Source organism: Gymnogyps californianus, chromosome 8 (assembly GCF_018139145.2).
Source record: "Gymnogyps californianus isolate 813 chromosome 8, ASM1813914v2, whole genome shotgun sequence".
Taxonomy (NCBI): Eukaryota; Metazoa; Chordata; class Aves; order Accipitriformes; family Cathartidae; genus Gymnogyps; species Gymnogyps californianus.
This window is the reverse complement of record NC_059478.1, coordinates 4,669,190-4,688,010: the sequence shown is the minus strand read 5'-3', so window position 1 is coordinate 4,688,010 and position 18,821 is coordinate 4,669,190. Positions and strand designations below refer to the sequence as shown.

Sequence of the window (18,821 nt, the reverse complement as noted above, 5' to 3'; positions counted from 1 at the left end):
CCAGGTCCTACAAACCCAACACAGGTAGGGAGCTGCAAACACGGCGATTTACATTCCCTCCTAAAATGCTGCAAGAAATCCAATCAAGCATTTGCAGCTATTAGATGGAAAACTTTAATTAGCTGTCCTGACACCGAAGCAGTGCTAGGGCTCAGCTGAGAGCCTCTAACCACGGCACAACGTGTCCTCTGAGCAGCCACACGCTAGCAATCCCACTTGGCCTGCACATAAACTACCTCCTGCAAAAAAACCACAAGGCAAATGGTATCTTTGGGTGCAATGACATTGCAGACACAGCCTCGCCTGCCTGTTAGCGCTGTCCTCTGACAGACCAGGTGGCGATTCCTCACGGCAAACCAGTTGGAGTTAAGTATTGGTCAGCAAACAGTCCCGACAAGAGTAATGGGGGCGAATCCATCCCCAGCCCAACTGGGCTGGCACTGGTGATTTTAGGCTGGAGATAAATGTGGTCCTCGGAGGCTGGATTACCACCCAGGGGCTCATGATCAATACCGGAATGAGAAGTTGTGTTGTTCCAAATCAAGGCAAGGTTAACCCGTAATCCAGAGCGCGGGCAGGGGGTGAAGCCACTTTAACGGGAGGGATTTGTCTGCTCAGAGTGTCGACCTGAACAAGCTGCAGCCTGCGTGGTGTAATTTAACAGTGTTTAACATCAAGGTTGCCGTTCCTATAGCTACTGGAGGAAGCTTAGCAACCCCGGGCGCAGCTCCTGGGGCACGGGAGACAACCGAAGGAGAGCACAGGGATGCATCACCATCACCCATGCGTTAACCCTTTGGACCCTACACGCCGTACTGAAAGCAGATCCCATACAGGGTGTTTCTGCTGAAAACACGAGTACTCGGTGCTTCATTAGTACCAGATTAACTGTTTCCTTAAAAAAAAAAATAATAATAGCAACAAGAATCTGCCTCTGTCACTGTTCGAGAGCTATGGCAGGGTCTCCCCACCAGCCATGGGCTCCACTCAGGGTTGATTTAGGCTCCACCAAGGCCAGCAGGACTGTGTGTGGGTCGAGTTGGCCCCACATCTCTCTGGATGACTTTCCCCCAAGGACTCGCCTCTCTACGCTGAGCACAGTTTCAGGGCTAACACCAACAATGCTCTTTTTCTTCTGTATCCCCAGGTCCTCCCTGCATTTGGCTGACCAAGGCTGGCTTAGAAGGCTCTTCCCTCTCCCAAGAAAATGGGGACTGACAGTGAAAACCCAGTCCTGAGGAACGTGCTCATCAGCTTCAACTTGCTTCTGCTGGGCGCCGTCCTCAAGCCTTTTGAGTGCCGGCTGGAAGTGACAACAGAGCCATCCGAGAGGCCGGCGGTGGATGAGGAGGGTGGCCTTGCCAACTGCAGCCCACCCATCAAAGAGCAGCCCATGGTCTTCCACCACATCTACAACATCAACATCCCCCTGGACAGCTGCTGCTCATCCATGTTCAAGTCTTCGGCCGAGGAGGTGAGTTCAGAAGACGACCGGCTGGCAGAGTACGCGGAGCAGACCTCCGACAGCGAGAGCCAGGTCACCTTCACCCACAGGATAAACTTGCCCAAGCAGGCCTGCAAGTGCTCCACCTCCCTCCCGTCCCTGCAGGAGCTGCTGAGCAGGATTGAGATGCTGGAGAGGGAGGTCTCCATGCTCCGGGACCAATGCAACTCCAATTGCTGCCAAGAAAATGCAGCCACAGGTAGTAATGCCATCCTGTTAGCTCTTGCTGGGGACTGAGGGCTCAAGTGAAAGGCAGGAGAAATAAGTACAAAACTGGTGATGCCACTCAGAGTGGCAACGGAGGAGAACCTAGGTTCACCCATGATGTGGCTGTGGCTTTAGGGGAAAAGCTCAGCTTAGGTCCTCCGAGGCAGGAAGACCCCTGGGAGGGATTTGGTCACTTGAGTCCCCACACCCTGCTCGCTGCAGAAACCCCATAACGGCCAGAGCTAAAGCCCCATTACAGATAAAATTACCGCTGCTAAGGGGTGAGCAGGGTGATCTCCCAACCCTGCGGTCCTTGCAACGCCGTTAGAGATCTGCCAGTGCTCGTGGCACTGGGAGGAGAGACGTAGCACTGGGAGGAGAGACGTAGCTGCTGCTTTCCTAAGCTGTCCCTGGGCTGAAGGCAGCACCGTGGGAGCCGGCAATAAACCCCTTCGTCTTCTCTGTAGGAGGAGTGAATGCGTATGAAAAGCTGAGTTGAAAAAAAAAAGAATGAAAAATACAGGGAATAACTTCTGTTGCCATGAAAGATGCAAACAAAACCTATAACAAAGGCACAAAACCATCAACAGGATACTTCATCCGAATAAAAATATGTGCCGTTTGTGAAGTTCTCCAAAAGCCCCCGTTAGGGTTACCCCATCAAAGACAGCCTCTTATTTCACCGCGGCCGTTCCTCAGAGCCAGGGAAGCAGCATGCAGTTGAAATGAGATGAGTTAGGAAAGGTTTGGGCTAGAGGCTGCATTTTGATAGCGCAGGACCCAGCATACTGATGGTTTTCCTTACATCTCAGGGAGGTCGGTAAGAGGGGCTGTCCCGAAAGGCATCCTTCCCTCACGCAGCCCAGCCCTGCTCAGGGTGCCGACACACCAGGGCTCCTCGCAGGAAAAAGCCACCAAGCCAGGAGAGCCACACAGGGCATCTTTCCAGGGGAAAACTGCTTTTCAGGCCAAGAACAACAACAGGGAGGAAAAAAAAAATTAAAAGCAACCCTTTTCCCCTCAACGCCCGCTGCCTTTTTTAAAGTTTTGCAGCTATTAGTGTGATTTTTCCGATGGTGCCCCAACTCCTCTATGTGTAGGACACATTAAAATGAAATGGGTGCAACCCACACTCAGGTCAACAGAGTTGGACCAAGAGTGTGTGGGTCGGGGAGGGAGAAACGGGGACGGCATGGGGACGGCACACGCAGTGGGGTGGCTCAGGCTGACATCTCCCATGCAGCTGGTGCAAGTCAGTGCGTTTCCAGCCACAGGCTCAGCCCACATCCCCCCCCATACGACAGTCATCAGCTGCGTTAATAATTAAGACAAAATGGAAAACACACATACATGCCACCGATGTGTGCAAAGCAAGGGTTAAAATCACACAGGAAACACCGTGGAAGAAACCTGTTTTAAAGGAATTAATTTGAAACGCTGATGGGCCTATTTGGGTTACTCGCAACATACGCAGACAGTCCCATTAAACATTCATCGCTTGGTGGAGTCTCCACTCCGATCGCAGATGCGCTGAGCTAAAACTGGAGTAATTCCATTTTTTTTTACCGGAGTTGCTTTCAATTCACTGCACTGCAAAGGAGATCAGGATCCCTACCCCACCGCCCAAGGCATTCCCCCAAGGAAAGCCACTCTCTTCCAGCACGCTTACAAGCATCCTCTCTCCTCTTTTGATAACTTAACTAGAGGCTGAGATCTGAAGAGATCCTGATCGTCATTCCCAGTATTCACAGCTTAGATGGGAAGCATCCTGCAAAGTAACCCAAACGGGTCTGTCTGGCACAGCATGTAACTGAACCCCTTTTACACGAGCGTCTACTTCACCCCCATAGGAAGAGCTGCTCAGATAGCTCAGCTAGGATGGAAAACTTAGTTGGGGGACAAAAAGTCCTGCGGCTTGGGGTCTTCATGGTGCAGAGGTTTCCCAAGGGTTGAGGAAGCACAGAAAAGGTTTCTGTTCTTCCTCAGTTCACACAAAGAAGAAAAGCAGTAAAAATTAGCAAGGAAAAATTAGCCTGGCTGGGATAAACCCTAAGCTGGAGCAATGGGTCCATGTTACAGGGCAAAACAGCAGAGCGTTGGCAGTGTCGGAGTGACTGGTGCCTTCGTCCCCGTGCACCCCTCCTCACCCCAGAGCGTCCTGTGCAAGGCTGCTGGGTAAAGGGGGGACATTAGAGGTGGTGGCCATGGTGGCCATGCGCTTTCCCCGCTTTCCCACAACCCCAGCATGCCCAAACCCCTGATACTTTGTGCAAAGCCAACGGCTCTGTCTAATCAGGCTCACCAGGATAGGGATGAAGATGATGTCTTTGGGTACATACCTGCTTCTTGTAGGAGAGAGAGAGAGCAGACTGGGATCTCTCACCTGTAAAAAGGAACAGTGGGTGGAGAGGAGACAACAGGAGACATGGCTGGTGCAGAGGGCTTGGCCAGGGAAGGCTTTTTCCCAGTAAGAGGTCTAGGGAGGTTCCCATCAACTGAACGCTGAGCTGAAGACAAAACAAAGGGAGCACTTGCACCCCAACAAGGCTGATGGCACCCATAGCTATGGAGGCCAGCACTCCCGAGGGGACAGATAAACTCCTGGAGACCCACCCAAACCCCACCATGAGCCCATATCACCAATTCTGCCCCTGCCAGTCCTAAAGCTACAGGCTCCCCAGAGCTGGGCATGCTCAGCCAGAGGGAGGACCATCCCCTGGTTGCCCCACATCTTGCCCGGCTTCCCCACAGCCCGTCGACGGGGCTGACCTGGGACCAACGCTGACCTTTTTCCACCTCCCACCCGGTGGGCTCTGACCCTCGGTCCTGCGTCCTTGCAGGGCAGCTGGATTACACCCCGCAGTGCAGCGGCCACGGGAACTTCAGCCTGGAGTCGTGCAGCTGCGTGTGCATGGAGGGCTGGGCGGGCAGCAACTGCTCCGAGCCCCGCTGCCCCCGGGGCTGCTCCAGCCGCGGCGTCTGCCTGGAGGGCCAGTGCATCTGCGACAACGACTACGGGGGCGAGGACTGCTCCCAGCTCCGCTGCCCCGCCGGCTGCGGCTCCCGCGGGCTCTGCGTGGACGGCGAGTGCGTCTGCGAGGAGGGTTTCACCGGAGAGGATTGCTCCCAGCTGCGGTGCCCCCGCGACTGCTCGGGGAAGGGCCACTGCGCCAACGGCACGTGCGTCTGCCGGGAGGGCTACGCCGGGGAGGACTGCGGGTGGCTGCACTGCCCCAACGCCTGCAGCGGCCGCGGGGTCTGCCAGGACGGTCTCTGCATCTGCGAGGAAGGCTACGAAGGGCAGGACTGCTCGGCAGGTAGCGGGGGCATGTGTGGGGAGAGCCAGACCCTAATGTGTGAGCAAGGGCTTCAAGGTGCCCAGAGCCCCATAAGAGCACCATGAAGCCTGGGAGAAACCCATACCTGACAGAGCATAGGACCTGCTCAGGCCTCGTAGTTTGACTGCCTCCCTGTTGCCCCTATCCCCAAAGATGCCACGGGCAAAAGTTTGGGAGGCGAGCAAAAAGCCAGCGAGGTTCGTCCCAACATCGGTGGTAAACCCTTGGTGCAACAGCAGCTGCAGTCAGGTTCTCCTGAGCCTTTGCCTTGCTATAGCAGTTAATACAACCACAGATAGCACGTAACCCCAGCCCAAAGCCCATGCCCGTGTCCCACCAGCAGACCCACGCACCCTTCCCCATGGCCGGGTGGGAAGATAAGCCACGCACACCCTGACACTCTCCTTACCTCTGCCCTTCCCATCAGTGGCTCCTCCCGAAAACCTGCGAGTGACAGGGATCAGCGACAGCTCCATCGAGCTGACGTGGGACAGCCCCGGGGCAGCCACCGAGTATGTCGTCTCATACCAGCCGGCGGGACCGGGGGGTACCCAGCTCCAGCAGCGGGTGCCCGGGGACTGGAGCAGCATCACCATCACGGAGCTGGAGCCAGGTGTTGCCTACAATGTCAGCATCTACGCAGTCATCAGCGACGTCTTGAGCATCCCTGTTACCTCCAAGGTGATGACCAGTAAGTATCCTACGGCACTTGTCGCTTGGTACCCAGATAACCAGAGGTGATGCTCAAGCTGGCTCACATTTTCCATAAAAACCTTCTAGCAGCAGAAACTTGAGCCTTCAAAAAAAGCATTGGGGATATTTTTATCCCCATTTATATCTATATAGGGATATACGAAAGGGGGAAATGTGTCCACCTGCTGCAGAAAGACTCAGTCTGGATGAAAACTCCAATGACTAAAAAGCAAAGAAACTTTCAGTGCTTGACTGAAGCCCCCAGAATATGGCCCAAAATATTACACTTTTTTCTTCATAGAAAATATTGCGCTATATCACAGAAGTCACAAGTTCTCCTCCCACTCCTGGATGGGTTCCCCATGACAAATCCCCATGACATGGGTGGTAGCGCAGCAAGAGGGGATGCTGCTGTGCATCAGGAGATATGTAGTCCTGACCGGGAGCGTGATGCACAGAGGAAAACAGGAGTATCAAGCTGTAATGGCGACCTCCAGAAAGGATCCTTCAAAACTAAAGATACAGAGGGCAGAGGGAAAACAGAAACTATCCAGACACCCTTTTTGCAACCCCATCACTCACTCTGTTCGCATGGTAATGCAGTGGGATGCTTCGGTGTCCAGCAGCCCAGGCATTTCCCTCTTCTCCCTCCAACCCACCCAGAAGGGGGACAAAGGGATTCTGCTAACAGCTACCAAAAGGTTCCCCATTTTCATTGCCCGGATAGCAAAATAGCCCCAGGGAGCAGAGTGGGGACCGGCAGCACCCGCACACCCGTCCCGCTCTGCTCACCGCCCCCTCCTCCCTTCCAGACCTCGCCACGCCGCAGGGGCTGAAGTTCAAGACCATCACAGAGACGACGGCGGAGGTGCAGTGGGAGCCCTTCTCCTTCCCCTTCGACGGCTGGGAGATCAGCTTCATCCCCAAGGTACCGCTGCTGCACGCATGGCATCGCGGGGTACACCCGGTCACCCTAAAAACACCGAGCGAGTGGATCCTAAATTAGCTTCCAATCACCCCCCGCCCCCAAAAAACCCCAACTTCTGTTTGCAGTTTGTGTGCTTCACAGCAGACAACCCCAAACACCTCAACCTCCAATTGCCAGCTTGCCTTTCCCCGGTAGTCTTTGGTGTCAAGACATACATGTCCTCAAAGAAATTCCCCAATGAAATCAAGAGACAAGCATATAAATAAATAAACCTTCCAGCCTGCTGCCTCTTGCTGTCGCCCCCTCTTTTTCCCTTCCATCTCCTTTGCCATGACCCTTCCTCCTCCTCCTCTTCCTCGCCCCTGCTCTCCGCACTCTAAGCTACCCAAAGCAGCCCGGATCGAACCGAGCAGTCAGCGGCTCTCAGACAACAACCTTCAGCATCCCCGAGTCACACGCACAGCTAATTCCTGCCATGGAATTTTAATCGCAGTGATGAACAGGTAGAAATTGTGCCAGAAAAGATGAAAGGATGAAAATGTTGCCCTAAATATCGCATATTTTCTGTGCGCGGCAACAAAAATTGTACATCAAGTATTTCATCTATATTCATAATTTCTACACCATTTAGCCATAAGTATAGCTTCAATTGTATATGGAGCCTCTTTACAAGAGCATTCAAGCCCCAGCAGTAAAAGAAATGCTGATTAAGGGCTCAATTATGACGTTTTCGCTTGTATAAAACCCTCGCTGGAGTCAAAGGCAGCTCTGGGCAGCGGAGAACTGCAGAATTTGGCCCCAAAGTTTTAAATGCTCTTAACTGTAATGTATCATTACACAGCACGAAGCAAGGGCCCAATTGCTTTAAATAACTCATTCCCTCATTTCCAAAAAGGCTGGAAGGATCTGGCTGCAATTTTGGGTACATCCACACGCAAATTGTGTGAGAAGTCAAAGTTCTGGTACTGCAGGTATAAACCCCGGGATAATTTTAATTCACTGTCAGGATAAAAGCCCAAACGATAAGGCAACATCAGGGAAGACGTAGCAAAAATTTTGCTTTTGGTAGCAAAAAATAGCTGTCTTTCAAACATTTCACTGATACTCGGGAATTACGATCAACAGCATCCCCTTGAAGCAGATAAATGGGGATATATCCATTTTAAGGTGAGGAATTGCTGGGACAGAAGCAAACTTCTCCCCACAGGGTCATCAACGATAGGTTTTTCTCAAGCCAGCCCCAAAATACAAACCGTAGGTCCTCCTTTCCATTTTTAAGCTTAAAGCTTAAAACTACACGGAAACATTTCAGGATTTAAAGGAAGAGATAAGGTGCAAAAGGATGGCTGTTCCTGGATGCAGGTTTTCGGGGCAGGGAAGGGATGTAGCTCGCCAGGCTTTGAAGTTCTCACATCCATCAGTCAAGCACATGGTCCTGCGCCGTAAAGGCACAGTCGTGCCCCTGTTCGTTGGCTGCCAAAATTGGACTCTCTTGAGTCTCCATCACCAGCTTTTTTCCTAAAATAAAAGGCAGAGGGTGCTGTCTCCTTCACTGCCTGGAAGCAACGCTTGCTTGGGCAACTAAACCATTGCCACACCCCACATAAAACCAAAACCTAGTCCCAGAGGCCAAAACCAACAGAGTTATAACAGCAGCATCACAAATAACCTCTATGAGCAAACTCGAGCTCGCTCTGTCTTCCTGAAAACTGGGTGAGAGGATGCTAATTTGGTCCTCAGCGTCCCCACGAGGATGCTTGCACTCTCCTCATCCCCCAAAAGCCGGGTCAGATGGGGATTGCCCGTCTGCTGCCATGCACTGGGGATGGGGAGAGGAAAGACGAAGCAAAGACAGATTTAGAAAAGAAAATTAAGAAAGGTAAGATGGCAATTTATGGCTAAAATGGAAGATATCCTGTTTAATGAGAAGAGAGATGAATATGAATTGAGAGCTATGTGCAAAGATTTGTTTAGCGTGTTATTAGTGAAGACAGCGGCAAGAAAAGATCCTTTGTCCAAATACTGGCAGGAAAGGTGACATTTGCAGTTGCTTAAAGCCTTACAGTTTTTCAGAGCAAAACCACAAAGTATAATGGGTTTAATAAAGATACTTAAAAAGCAGGGGATGGCAAAATAAAGACCTTACAGTTTCATACCTGTATACGAACAACAGAAGGCTCCTGGCACCTGAATAGCAGGGAAAAGGAGTGTAGCCCAGGCTTTGGGTTTATTATCTTTCCTCTTCTGGAGAACAGCAGACACACAGATGGCAAAATACAGAACTTGGGGGTGGGGGGGTGGGGGGAAGGGATGGGGGAGGATTTCTCAGCCCAACAACGTGGGTGCTCCACGCTTGGTGGGTGACTTCACCCTGGGTTTCTGCAGCTCCGTGGTGGGATGTGCCAGGGCGAGGATGCGATTTGGGGATGCAGGGCTGGGCGTGGAAGGATGCAACATGGGGGCACCTCCTCTCCACGTATCAGTCCCCCCCAAACACCTCTTTTTTTGTTTTTTTAACACTTATTTCCGCTCCCCGGCAGAATAACGAGGGTGGTGTGATCGCCCAGCTCCCCAGCACCGTCACCACCTTCAACCAGACGGGGCTGAAGCCAGGGGAAGAGTACACTGTCACTGTGGTGGCCCTGAAGGAACAAGCCAGGAGCCCTCCCACTTCCGACAGCGTCTCAACCCGTGAGTGATCCTGACCCCGGGCAGCATGGCAGTGCCCAGGGCTTGGTCCCCAAAATAAGGTCCCATCAGCGAGAGCAGCCCAGCATTGCATGGGTACGGATAAAACTCGCACCACGCAGCTGCCCAAGCTACAGGTGCATCGCAGCAACAGCTTCTTCATGCCGTATTTTGTCCCTCTCCCTCCCAAATTGCTGCGAGCACGGAAACCGTGGCGAGGTTAATGGAGTTGGGAGCAAAGGCACAGGTTTGCTTTTATTATATAGCTGGATAAATTCCTCTTCTCCACTAATCGCACATTTCGGAGGCTGGATGCCCCCAAGAAACACCTCTATAAATGTATTGCCTACTTATATATAACAGATTAAAACTGCCACCTGCTTTTGTGCCACTAAATGCCCTCTACTCCCACCAATTCAGGCAAATCAGGCAGCAGGGCAGGGAGCCAGGAGCAACAGCACGTCCCTTCCTAACCAATTTTTCGGCTGGTCACTGGGCCATCCCGCAGGCTAGAGGAAATTCAACTGGGTCCCCTCCTTGCCGAAGGAGACGTGGCGATGGGCAGAGCTCACTGGGGAGAAGCAGCTCTCCACGCCAGATCTGCTGCAGTCTGCCTTGGCAGCCAGGCAGACGTCTACCTCCAACCAAGCTGTTGCAAACGGAAACAGCATTTAAATAGCTGCCGGAGGGTTATAACGAGGTGATGCTCTCTCCAGGCTGCTAATTTGAGGCAAGGGTGAAAGCAAAGGGAGGGTCCCTCCACCAGCAGCAGCTTGCTGCAGGTCTGAGCTTCCTCGGCACAGTCCTCTCCTCCCGCTTTGCCTCCACGCTCAGCTCGACGTAGCTTAACAGAGACATCTCCTGGTCAAGCCCAAATCTTCCTTTCCCTAGGAAGTCAGCAAAAAATAAAAAGAGAGGCTGGTTCTTCAAACTCAGTGGTTGACCTTTGCAGGGGAGCGCAGATGGAGTGGGGGCTCCCAGATCTCTGCTCCGTGAAGATGTGCCTGTGCTGGCATGTCTGCCTTCCTCTGCAGCACCCCCGTAGCTTTGCCCCCATCATCCTCGTTCTGCCTCAACACTTTGTGCTGGGATTGAGCGGCAAAGGCATGGTTTCATGCTGGACAGCTAAGCAGAACTTGATGCTCCCCAGCATCACCTGGGTGACTGGACAACATGAGGTAGTTGGAGATTCAGGGTTTGGATAAGCATGACCTGGTCCTGGCCAAGCCGGACACCCAGCTCCTACCTAAACACCACACTTCCTAGCTGTCTCCCTTCTCTGTTGCTGTTTTGCCCCCAGACCTCACCCCACTGCTCCCAATTCCCCCACATGTCTTTTTCTAACCCTCCCTGGTCCTTCCCACCCCTGTCCACACACCTCTCCCCCAGAACTTCCCACTCTGAGGTGCAGCATTCAGCACATCCTTATTATATAGTGTCGTTTTCTAATATATACAGTACATTAGATGTACTTGCATGCAGTATAGCCTGAATTACAGAACCAGCGTGGGTTTTTTCACCCACCTTGTGATCATGTAAGTGAGAAAACGGGCTGCCCAGCAGGCTCCGAGCATCGACGCTGCCACAGCACAGGAGCGATGGCCAGGCTTGGCCCGTCCGTCCATCCGTGCAGTGGTTCGGTCCTGCTGGACTCAAAGCATCCATCACCTGGGCTTGAGCCCATGCTTTCCAGAGGTCGAGTGTTGGGGGATGCGGAGAAGGGAAGGGCCCAATTCTCTGCAAAAGAAAGCAGAAATGTCCAAAATGATCTCCCAGTAGATCCCTGGTATGAATTTAGCTAAAACCCCTTTATCTGAGAGGGTCTGGTGGACACCCACCATAGCCCTACACCCAGCTAGTTATGAAGACTCACCAGAGCAGCTGCCTTTTCTCCTCTCTCCCCACTGCTAAGACATCAACAGCTTTACGAGCTGATCCTTCAGCTTAACGACAAACCAGGAGCTGGCACCGAAGCAGGAACATTTCTAGAGACGTTCCTCAGTTCTCGATGCTTGGATCAGTCCTTGGCCCCACGTTATTTAACACATTGTCAACGCCTTTCAACAGACATAATATCGTTGCTGATAAATTTTGCCAGTGACAGAAAGGCTTGGAAAAGAGTAAATTGAGTGGAAGGAGATCATCGATAAAAGCAGTCTGAATGGCTCAAAGAGCTGCGCACAAAGGAAAACTATATGTTTTTCAGCGCATCACGAAGTATGAGCCGTTATCTAGGAGCAAAGAAAGTGGACCGCAGTTAGACATAGGAGGTTTTGTCCTGGGAGATGCCACCTGAAAAAGTCAGGGAGGAATTGTTGCTGATAACCAGCTCAAGAGAAGGGCAAGAGTTGCATTATAGCTGTAATGGGCATCGACGGGAGAGCTGCTGGGTCCTGCTCTGCTGTCCACAGCTCGGGAGAGACATCGGTGAAGTGGAGAGGGTTCAGGAAAGAGCCGGGAGATTGGGACAAGGGACTGGGAAACCCACCAAGACCAAACCCCCTGAGTACCTTGGGGCGGGGGGTCACATCTCTTGCCCATGCCACCTCTCTGCCTTGTCCCCAGCTGCTAATTCAGGCCACTCAGAAGGTCGGGTTGAAGCATCCCTGAAGCTTGGTGTCCCCAAAGCTGCCACCTTTCCCCACCCAACTCTTCCCAAAATAACGGGTGCCCGTTTCCCCCCCCTCCTCCGCAGTCATCGACGGCCCGACGCAGATCCTGGTGCGGGACGTCTCTGACACGGTGGCCTTCGTGGAGTGGACGCCGCCGCGCGCCAAGGTGGACGCCATCCTGCTGAAGTACGGGCTGGCAGACGGGGAGGGCGGGAGGACCACCTTCCGCCTGCAGCCCCCCCTCAGCCAGTACTCCCTGCAGGCCCTGCGCCCCGGCGCCCGCTACCGCCTCGCCGTCAGTGCCCTCCGGGGTGCCAACGAGAGCCGGCCAGCCCTCGCCCAGTTCACCACAGGTAGCTAGCTGGCTTTGCTGGGAGAACCGGCGTGAATTTTTAAGCCTCCAGCAAGCATGGGCAGACGGCTTGCTGCAATCTGCAGAAGGGCTGTCCTGCAACGAGCATGGGGTTTTGCGTATCTGGAGCCGAATCGAGGGTTTTTTGCATCTGGGATTTAGTGGTACCTGGTTTTCCCCCAGCACCAGTGAGCTGGGGTTAAATCCAGTGTACTGGGAGGAAGCAGAGCAATGAAAACACGATGGTTAAGATGCAAATCTGAATGGAGACGCCTGAATGCAGGTGCCTCACATCCCATCGCAGTCCCAGTGCAGAGCAAGGCAGAGTAAACGATTCAGCTCACCCTAAAACCACCCTCTGACTCCCCTCCACTAGTGCCTACGTTTCTGTTTAGTCCCTAAACCTCCAGTGCAACAGGTCTTCTTCATGCCCTGTGCCCCACAGGGATGCTCGCATGGTCCCCAGCGCAGCCCAGGGGATCCCAGATGGCAGTGACCAGGCAGATGACTCAAAAACCCGCATTTAGATGACAACCCCTGAGCAAACCCCACCTCGGCCACGTCCTGCTGCAGCATCAAGGCTGAACCTGCTCCTGCCTGGGACACACGTCCTCACCAGCTTCAGAGCCCATTCAGACCCACAGCTTAGCTTGAGCCCATGGCTAAAACTTTAAAACCCAGCAGTTTATGCCCTTAATAGCACCCGTAGATCAACGTGCAATTCTCCAAAGCACCAAAACAGCAAGCACAGGTCTGAATTCAAGGGGATGCTCGCTCCCTTTCAGTGTCGAAAGCCAAGGCAGATGCCTTGCCCGAGGAATCAGCAGTCAAGCAGCTGAAAGCAGCCCAGTCAGAAATGTGGTTTTCTTATTTTATATGCTCTCTGAATACCCTAACTGGTCGGTAAAATTTTAATTAATGTTAAGCCTGCAGATAGCTAACAGGTTTAATTTACCATGCCATAAAGGAGGAGGTAGAGCGCGTATTTCAGTGCTGGTTTATGGTATATAAATTACTTGTCTTGTATGTTACTGGTGGATACCAGGCTCCTACTATAATGACTGCGGTGTGTGAATTGTGTGTGTATATATCTCTATAGATAAATATTTCGGACGAGATGTTCACCCAGACTGATTTGCTGCGTTGGCCTTCCTAGCTTTATTTCTAAAAGGCAACATAAAGAATTCCCCCCTAAACTCAGATCCATCAAGGAGCAGTAATTACCCCCCATCTGCTGGTGCCCAGCCCCTGCCCGGCACCAACCCGTCACTCACCGGAGAGGTTTATCGTGCAAACCAGAGCAGATTCGGTGCACAGCCTCAGCAGCGCTAATAAACAAACCCTTTGGGCAATGTCTGAGCGTGAATGAGCCTGTAAAGATGCTCAAGGTGCTTCTAAGAGCAGTTCAGGCCAATGCACAACTGCTACAGATCCCTTTTTCTCTTATGCACGCTGCCTCAGTTTCCCTTACTTTAATATAGGGGGAAAATGCTTTTCTTTTTCAAATAACATGCAATTAGCTCCCAAAGCAACTTACTGAGGGATGCTGTGAACGCCCCAGCACTTGCGTCGGCCTCGTGGGTGGCATCTCCCGGCCTGTGCTGAGCAGGAGGTGAGAGCAGATGCCCCAGCCCTTTCTGCGGGGACATGCCCCGGGGAGGAAGGACCACATGTGGGACTTCACGGACATCACACCTGGGTACCCCTCCTCTGCCGTTTAGCCGTGCCAAGGCTATGGGGTGCGTTCCCGGTGCCCGGCGGTGAGACGGTGCCTCTCTCCCTTGTGTTGCGCAGAGATCGATGCCCCCAAGAACCTGCGAGTGGGCTCACGGACGCCCGCCAGCCTCGAGCTCGCCTGGGACAACAGCGAGGCCGAGGCGCACAGCTACAGGGTGGTCTACAGCACCCTGGCCGGGGAGCACTACCACGAAGTCCTGGTGCCGCGCGACACCGGTCCCACCACCCGGGCCACCCTCGCAGGTATGCGTGCACCCACGTGCCCTTCCTCCCCCTCCTCCTCCTCTCAAGCAGGTAGGGCAGTGGAGAGCCCAAATGAGCACCGACGGTTGTCCTTATGCTGGCACATATTTGAGGCTGTTTGGGAGTTTACTAGTTACCGGAGAGAAGGATTTCCTTGGGATGAAGCTCATTTTCCCCTCTGTGGGTCTGGATTTGGGTGCTGCTTATCCACGAGCTGACCGATGCGCCTCCCAGTGATGCACCTCCCAGTGATGCACCTCCCAGTGATGCACCTCCAGCAAGGGTGTGTCCAGGTGCCAAACAGAGCTGGCAAGGAGCAAAGTGAGAAATGGGGAGAGGAAGCCTTTTTAGGCTGATCTAGAGGAAAACATTTTTTCACTCTTCTTTTTTTGCCTTGCTGGGAAAGAGCCGCAGGCGCCGATGCCCCATAGGCAGTGATGGGGAGCCAGGCTGCCCGAGTTTGTTGCCTTTTTCCGAATCGGGCACAAAACAGACCCAAATCCAGGGATGCTATTTTTGAGCAAGTCCTTCAAGCAGTACATTATTCACGCCAGCACAGGGAGTGCCAGTGGGGGCTGCAAACACCACTCACCTCCCACTGCCAGGAAAGTCCCAAACACCTTTTGCAGCAACACAGCAAAGCACCGTGCGAGATCTGGTTTTCTTTTTTTCAACTACAACTGCTTGCCTGCTGGATTTGCAGCTCCGGTGGCATTTTTTTGAGCAAAGAAAAGACTTACACACATGCAAAAAAGATCACTCATTCAGCTTGAAGCTCTTCAGTATGGCAGGACACCAGGTTCTTCCCCGCTAACTCTCTTTGCCCTCCTGGGATCTCCCCAGCCCGAAGAGGGCTCAGGCATCTCTGCCACATGGAATTATAGGAGTAAGTTCAGTGGGAAAGTCGAATGTGAAGTTACAGGCACAGCGGCACCGAGTCACGAGAAAGGCTGGAGGGCAGGAAAGCAATTAGAGCAGTTAGCTTGAAAAATGTGGTATGTGGAAAAAAGAAAAATGTTAGGGATAGTTTCTGCTGCATTCGTGATGAGGACGTGCATGGAGAAGCAGGATGAGATCGGAGACCCAGTGCTGGTCACCTGCTAGCTTTCCTCTAGGACATTTTCTGCCTTTCGAGGTGAGAAGGAGCATTAAAAATGGGCTAAATCCCCCTCCCTGGGGCAGAGGTGCAATACTACCCCAGTGACCCAAACTGCGATGACACTTATGGCAGAGCCCGAGCTTGCCTGAGAGGACGTGGCAGCCTGAAGGCTCTTGTTTTTCTCAATAAAAATAAAAAAAGCTGCCAAGTCTCTGCCAGACTCAGGCAGGGCTACAAGAAACCCCCCTGCAGCAAGCTCTGGAGATGCAGAGGCTTAAGTTGATAGCGGTGAGTGATTTTTATATAGTGATATATAAAAATAAAATCCTCCATCATCACCTAAGTGCATTGGTTCTAGTTCCCAGGGTACTATGTAATAAACAAACATTTTTTTTTTTAAATCTAATCATAGCAGAAAATAACCCAAAAAACCTTCTGCTGGCAAAAAAAAGCCAGGAGAGCCATAGTGTGGATGGCACACGAGCCTCTCCCATCGCTCTGTTACACACGTGGTAGTCCTGTCCTCCTAAGTCTTGTTGCACATGATGCAAAGCCCGTTGGGGTGGGTTTCCAGCCACCTGGGACCTGGTGGGATCCATAGCATGAAAGCAACCAGCGATTCCTTCAGCCGCCTTTATCTGCCTGCAGGAAAAGCAGTGAGGAATGGCGCTGAGCAGAGCTTATCAAAGATTTAAGCTTAAAAATACAGCAAGCCTTGCCCTGCCCCATATGTCTCTCTTCAAAATCAGCATTTGCGCAGAACTATCCGTAATTTTGCTCTACCCAAAAGAGCTGGGAGAGAAAAGGCATCGTTTTATATGCTCCTGCTCGTTTCTTCCTTCTCCTCCCCCTTTCTCTCAGGCTCTTCTCCTCCTTTCCAGGATGCTTCTGACACTTATTGGGCAGGGGTGAAGAGGCTTCATCTCCCCCCGGCACCAAGACTGCACCATAGCAAGAGGAGAGGAGCAGGGGATGGGGGTTTCCCTCCCTCCTGGCCTCTCGGGGAAGGTTTTGGTGGCTTCAGGAGATGCTGCCCCTGGGCAAGGCAGGGTGAGGGTGAGGCCATGGCTTTCTCTAACCCCATGGGAAAGATCATGAAGCACAGGGAGGAGGGGAACAAAGCCACCAGCAGCCAAGCAGAAGTGACAGGCAGAGGTAGGAGATGTCCCACGGAGATAAAACAGCGATCAGCGAGAGGTGCACGGGAAAGGAGCTGGATGAGCTCGATTCCCATGTCCCTTGAGAGAGGCACCGCAGGATACATCCACCCCAAGGAGCGGCACTTGATTCGGCTCTCAGAAAGACTGCACCTTTCCTAATTAATGTGCATTTCATTTACTCTGCATAATTTATTTCTCTTTGAGACAGCAGCCCTGTGACAATATTTGATGTTGAATCACTTTGGAAACAAATATAGCTACTTTATCGGTCCCATCTCAGCTCACACACACACAATTTCTATCTCGATGCCAGCAATTACAGCAGACCTCAGCAACAACTTTCAAAAATTGCTTATTTCTGAGCTAGAATAATCCAAATTCCCTGTCCAAAGGCATCCACGGGGCTTTTTAAAAAGGCTCAGCTCTTCTGCAACACGCAGAGGAACTGCTGACCTGTGGGAGGGCTGCTCACCCCAGGGATGCTCAAGAGGATCCCCCTCTGTCCCTGGCCGTGGGAGGTGGGGGGGTCGCACCCCAAGGCCACCCAGCCAGGCACTGCTCTCATGCCCCTTCGTGTCCTTTGCACCCCCTGGCAGATCTGGTGCCAGGGACAGAGTATGGCATCGGGATTTCGGCCGTGATGGAGAGCCAGCAGAGTGTGCCGGCAACTATGAATGCCAGGACCGGTGAGTTTGGCCCCATTGCGTGCTCCAAGCACAGCTGCCTCCCATGGCTCAGATGTCCCCATGGGACAGTCTGTGCATGGGGACAAAGGTCTGCACCAACCCTCTCCCACAGAGCTTGACAGCCCCCGGGACCTCCTGGTGACAGCCTCCACGGAGACGTCCATCTCACTGGCCTGGACCAAAGCCACGGGTCCCATCGACCACTACCGCGTCACCTTCACCCCGCCTCAGGGATGGCCTCTGAAGTGACGGTGCCCCGGGACGAGTCGCAGCTCACCCTCTCGGAGCTGGAGCCCGGGACGGAGTACACCATCTCCATCATCGCTGAGAGGGGACGCCAGCAGAGCCTGGAGGCCACTGTGGATGCCTTCACAGGTAGAGAAAGACTAGTTGCGATGGGGCCAAGGGCACAGACCACCATCCCACATTGGCACCTCCGCCAGCCCACCGCGTCCCCAGCACTGAAACTCTTGAGGTGGTGATGGGGATGAGAGCGGGGGGCAATGCATCCACATGGGAGCAGGTCTGTTGACCTCAGAAGGAGGATGGCCCTACCAGTGTCGGGGCACTGTCCCCTTCGCCAGCAGCACTGAGTACACTTGCTTGGCTGGAGGCTCCCATAAGGACAAGGCAGGGTTGGGGGAACGGACAGCCCATGCTGTCCTCTGTGGTCAGGGTGGCCTATGTGTCCATAAGAAGGAGAAATGAAGCCTTGAGGGACCTCACAAGGACCTCTGGGTGAAAAGCCTGCAGTCGAGAAGCCCAGGCAACACATACCATCTGTAGTGGGACAGCCCCATCACCCACCATATGGGTCTGGGATAGAGAGCGTTTGCAGGCAGAGCTGAGAAAAGCACCATTTTTCCCCTCCCAGTTCTGCCTCTTGATCCCAGCACAGTTTCAGACCAATGGAGAGCCCAGAGCTCCAGCTTTGCCACCTCTCTTGGGTATTTCCCATACAAGTGCTGGGAACAACATGGAGGCCAGGATCTGCAGACGGTCGGAGTTGCATCTCCCCTCTCCATCTTGCAGGGGTCCGGCCCATCACGCAGCTCCACTTCTCCCAACTGACGTCCTCCAGTGTGAATGTCACGTGGAGTGACCCATCGCCACCAGCAGACCACCTCGTCCTCACCTACAGCCCCCGGGACGAGGAGGAGGCACAGCGGGTCACACTCGATGGCACCCGCAGGCACGCCAGCCTGACGGGCTTGCAGCCATCCACTGAGTACCTGGTGTCGCTGGTGGCCGTGCACGGCACCATCAGCTCCGAGCCTGTCGTGGGCTCCATCACGACAGGTACCACGGGACCCCCCCGCCACCGGGCACGGGACCCCGCTGGGAGGGCAGGCAGGGGGACGGGGAGCGGACCTGCCTCCCCCAGCTTTGCTTTCTCCTCCATCTCATCAGGGATCGATGCGCCGAAGGACCTCAGGGTGGGCAACGTCACCCAGGAGTCCATGATGGTCTACTGGAGCACTCCCATCGCTGCCTTCGACCACTATAAAATATCCTACCGCGCCGCCGAAGGTAACGGGTCAAACCACTCTTGCTCACGCCCTGAGCTCGCAGCT

At 53.3% G+C, this 18,821-nt stretch overlaps 1 protein-coding gene across 1 annotated transcript in view; it reads left to right on the top strand.

The window, feature by feature from the left end:
- The first annotated feature begins 1,207 nt into the window (after positions 1-1,207).
- Positions 1,208-18,821, top strand: part of TNR (tenascin R) — a 29,120-nt gene continuing 11,506 nt past the window's right edge. Inside the window, 12 exon segments of the mRNA XM_050901124.1 lie at positions 1,208-1,703; positions 4,552-5,028; positions 5,477-5,740; positions 6,555-6,670; positions 9,211-9,361; positions 12,054-12,323; positions 14,117-14,302; positions 17,158-17,247; positions 17,360-17,470; positions 17,473-17,622; positions 18,280-18,546; positions 18,658-18,777. Of these exon segments, the coding sequence (XP_050757081.1) occupies positions 1,208-1,703; positions 4,552-5,028; positions 5,477-5,740; positions 6,555-6,670; positions 9,211-9,361; positions 12,054-12,323; positions 14,117-14,302; positions 17,158-17,247; positions 17,360-17,470; positions 17,473-17,622; positions 18,280-18,546; positions 18,658-18,777 (2,698 nt within the window).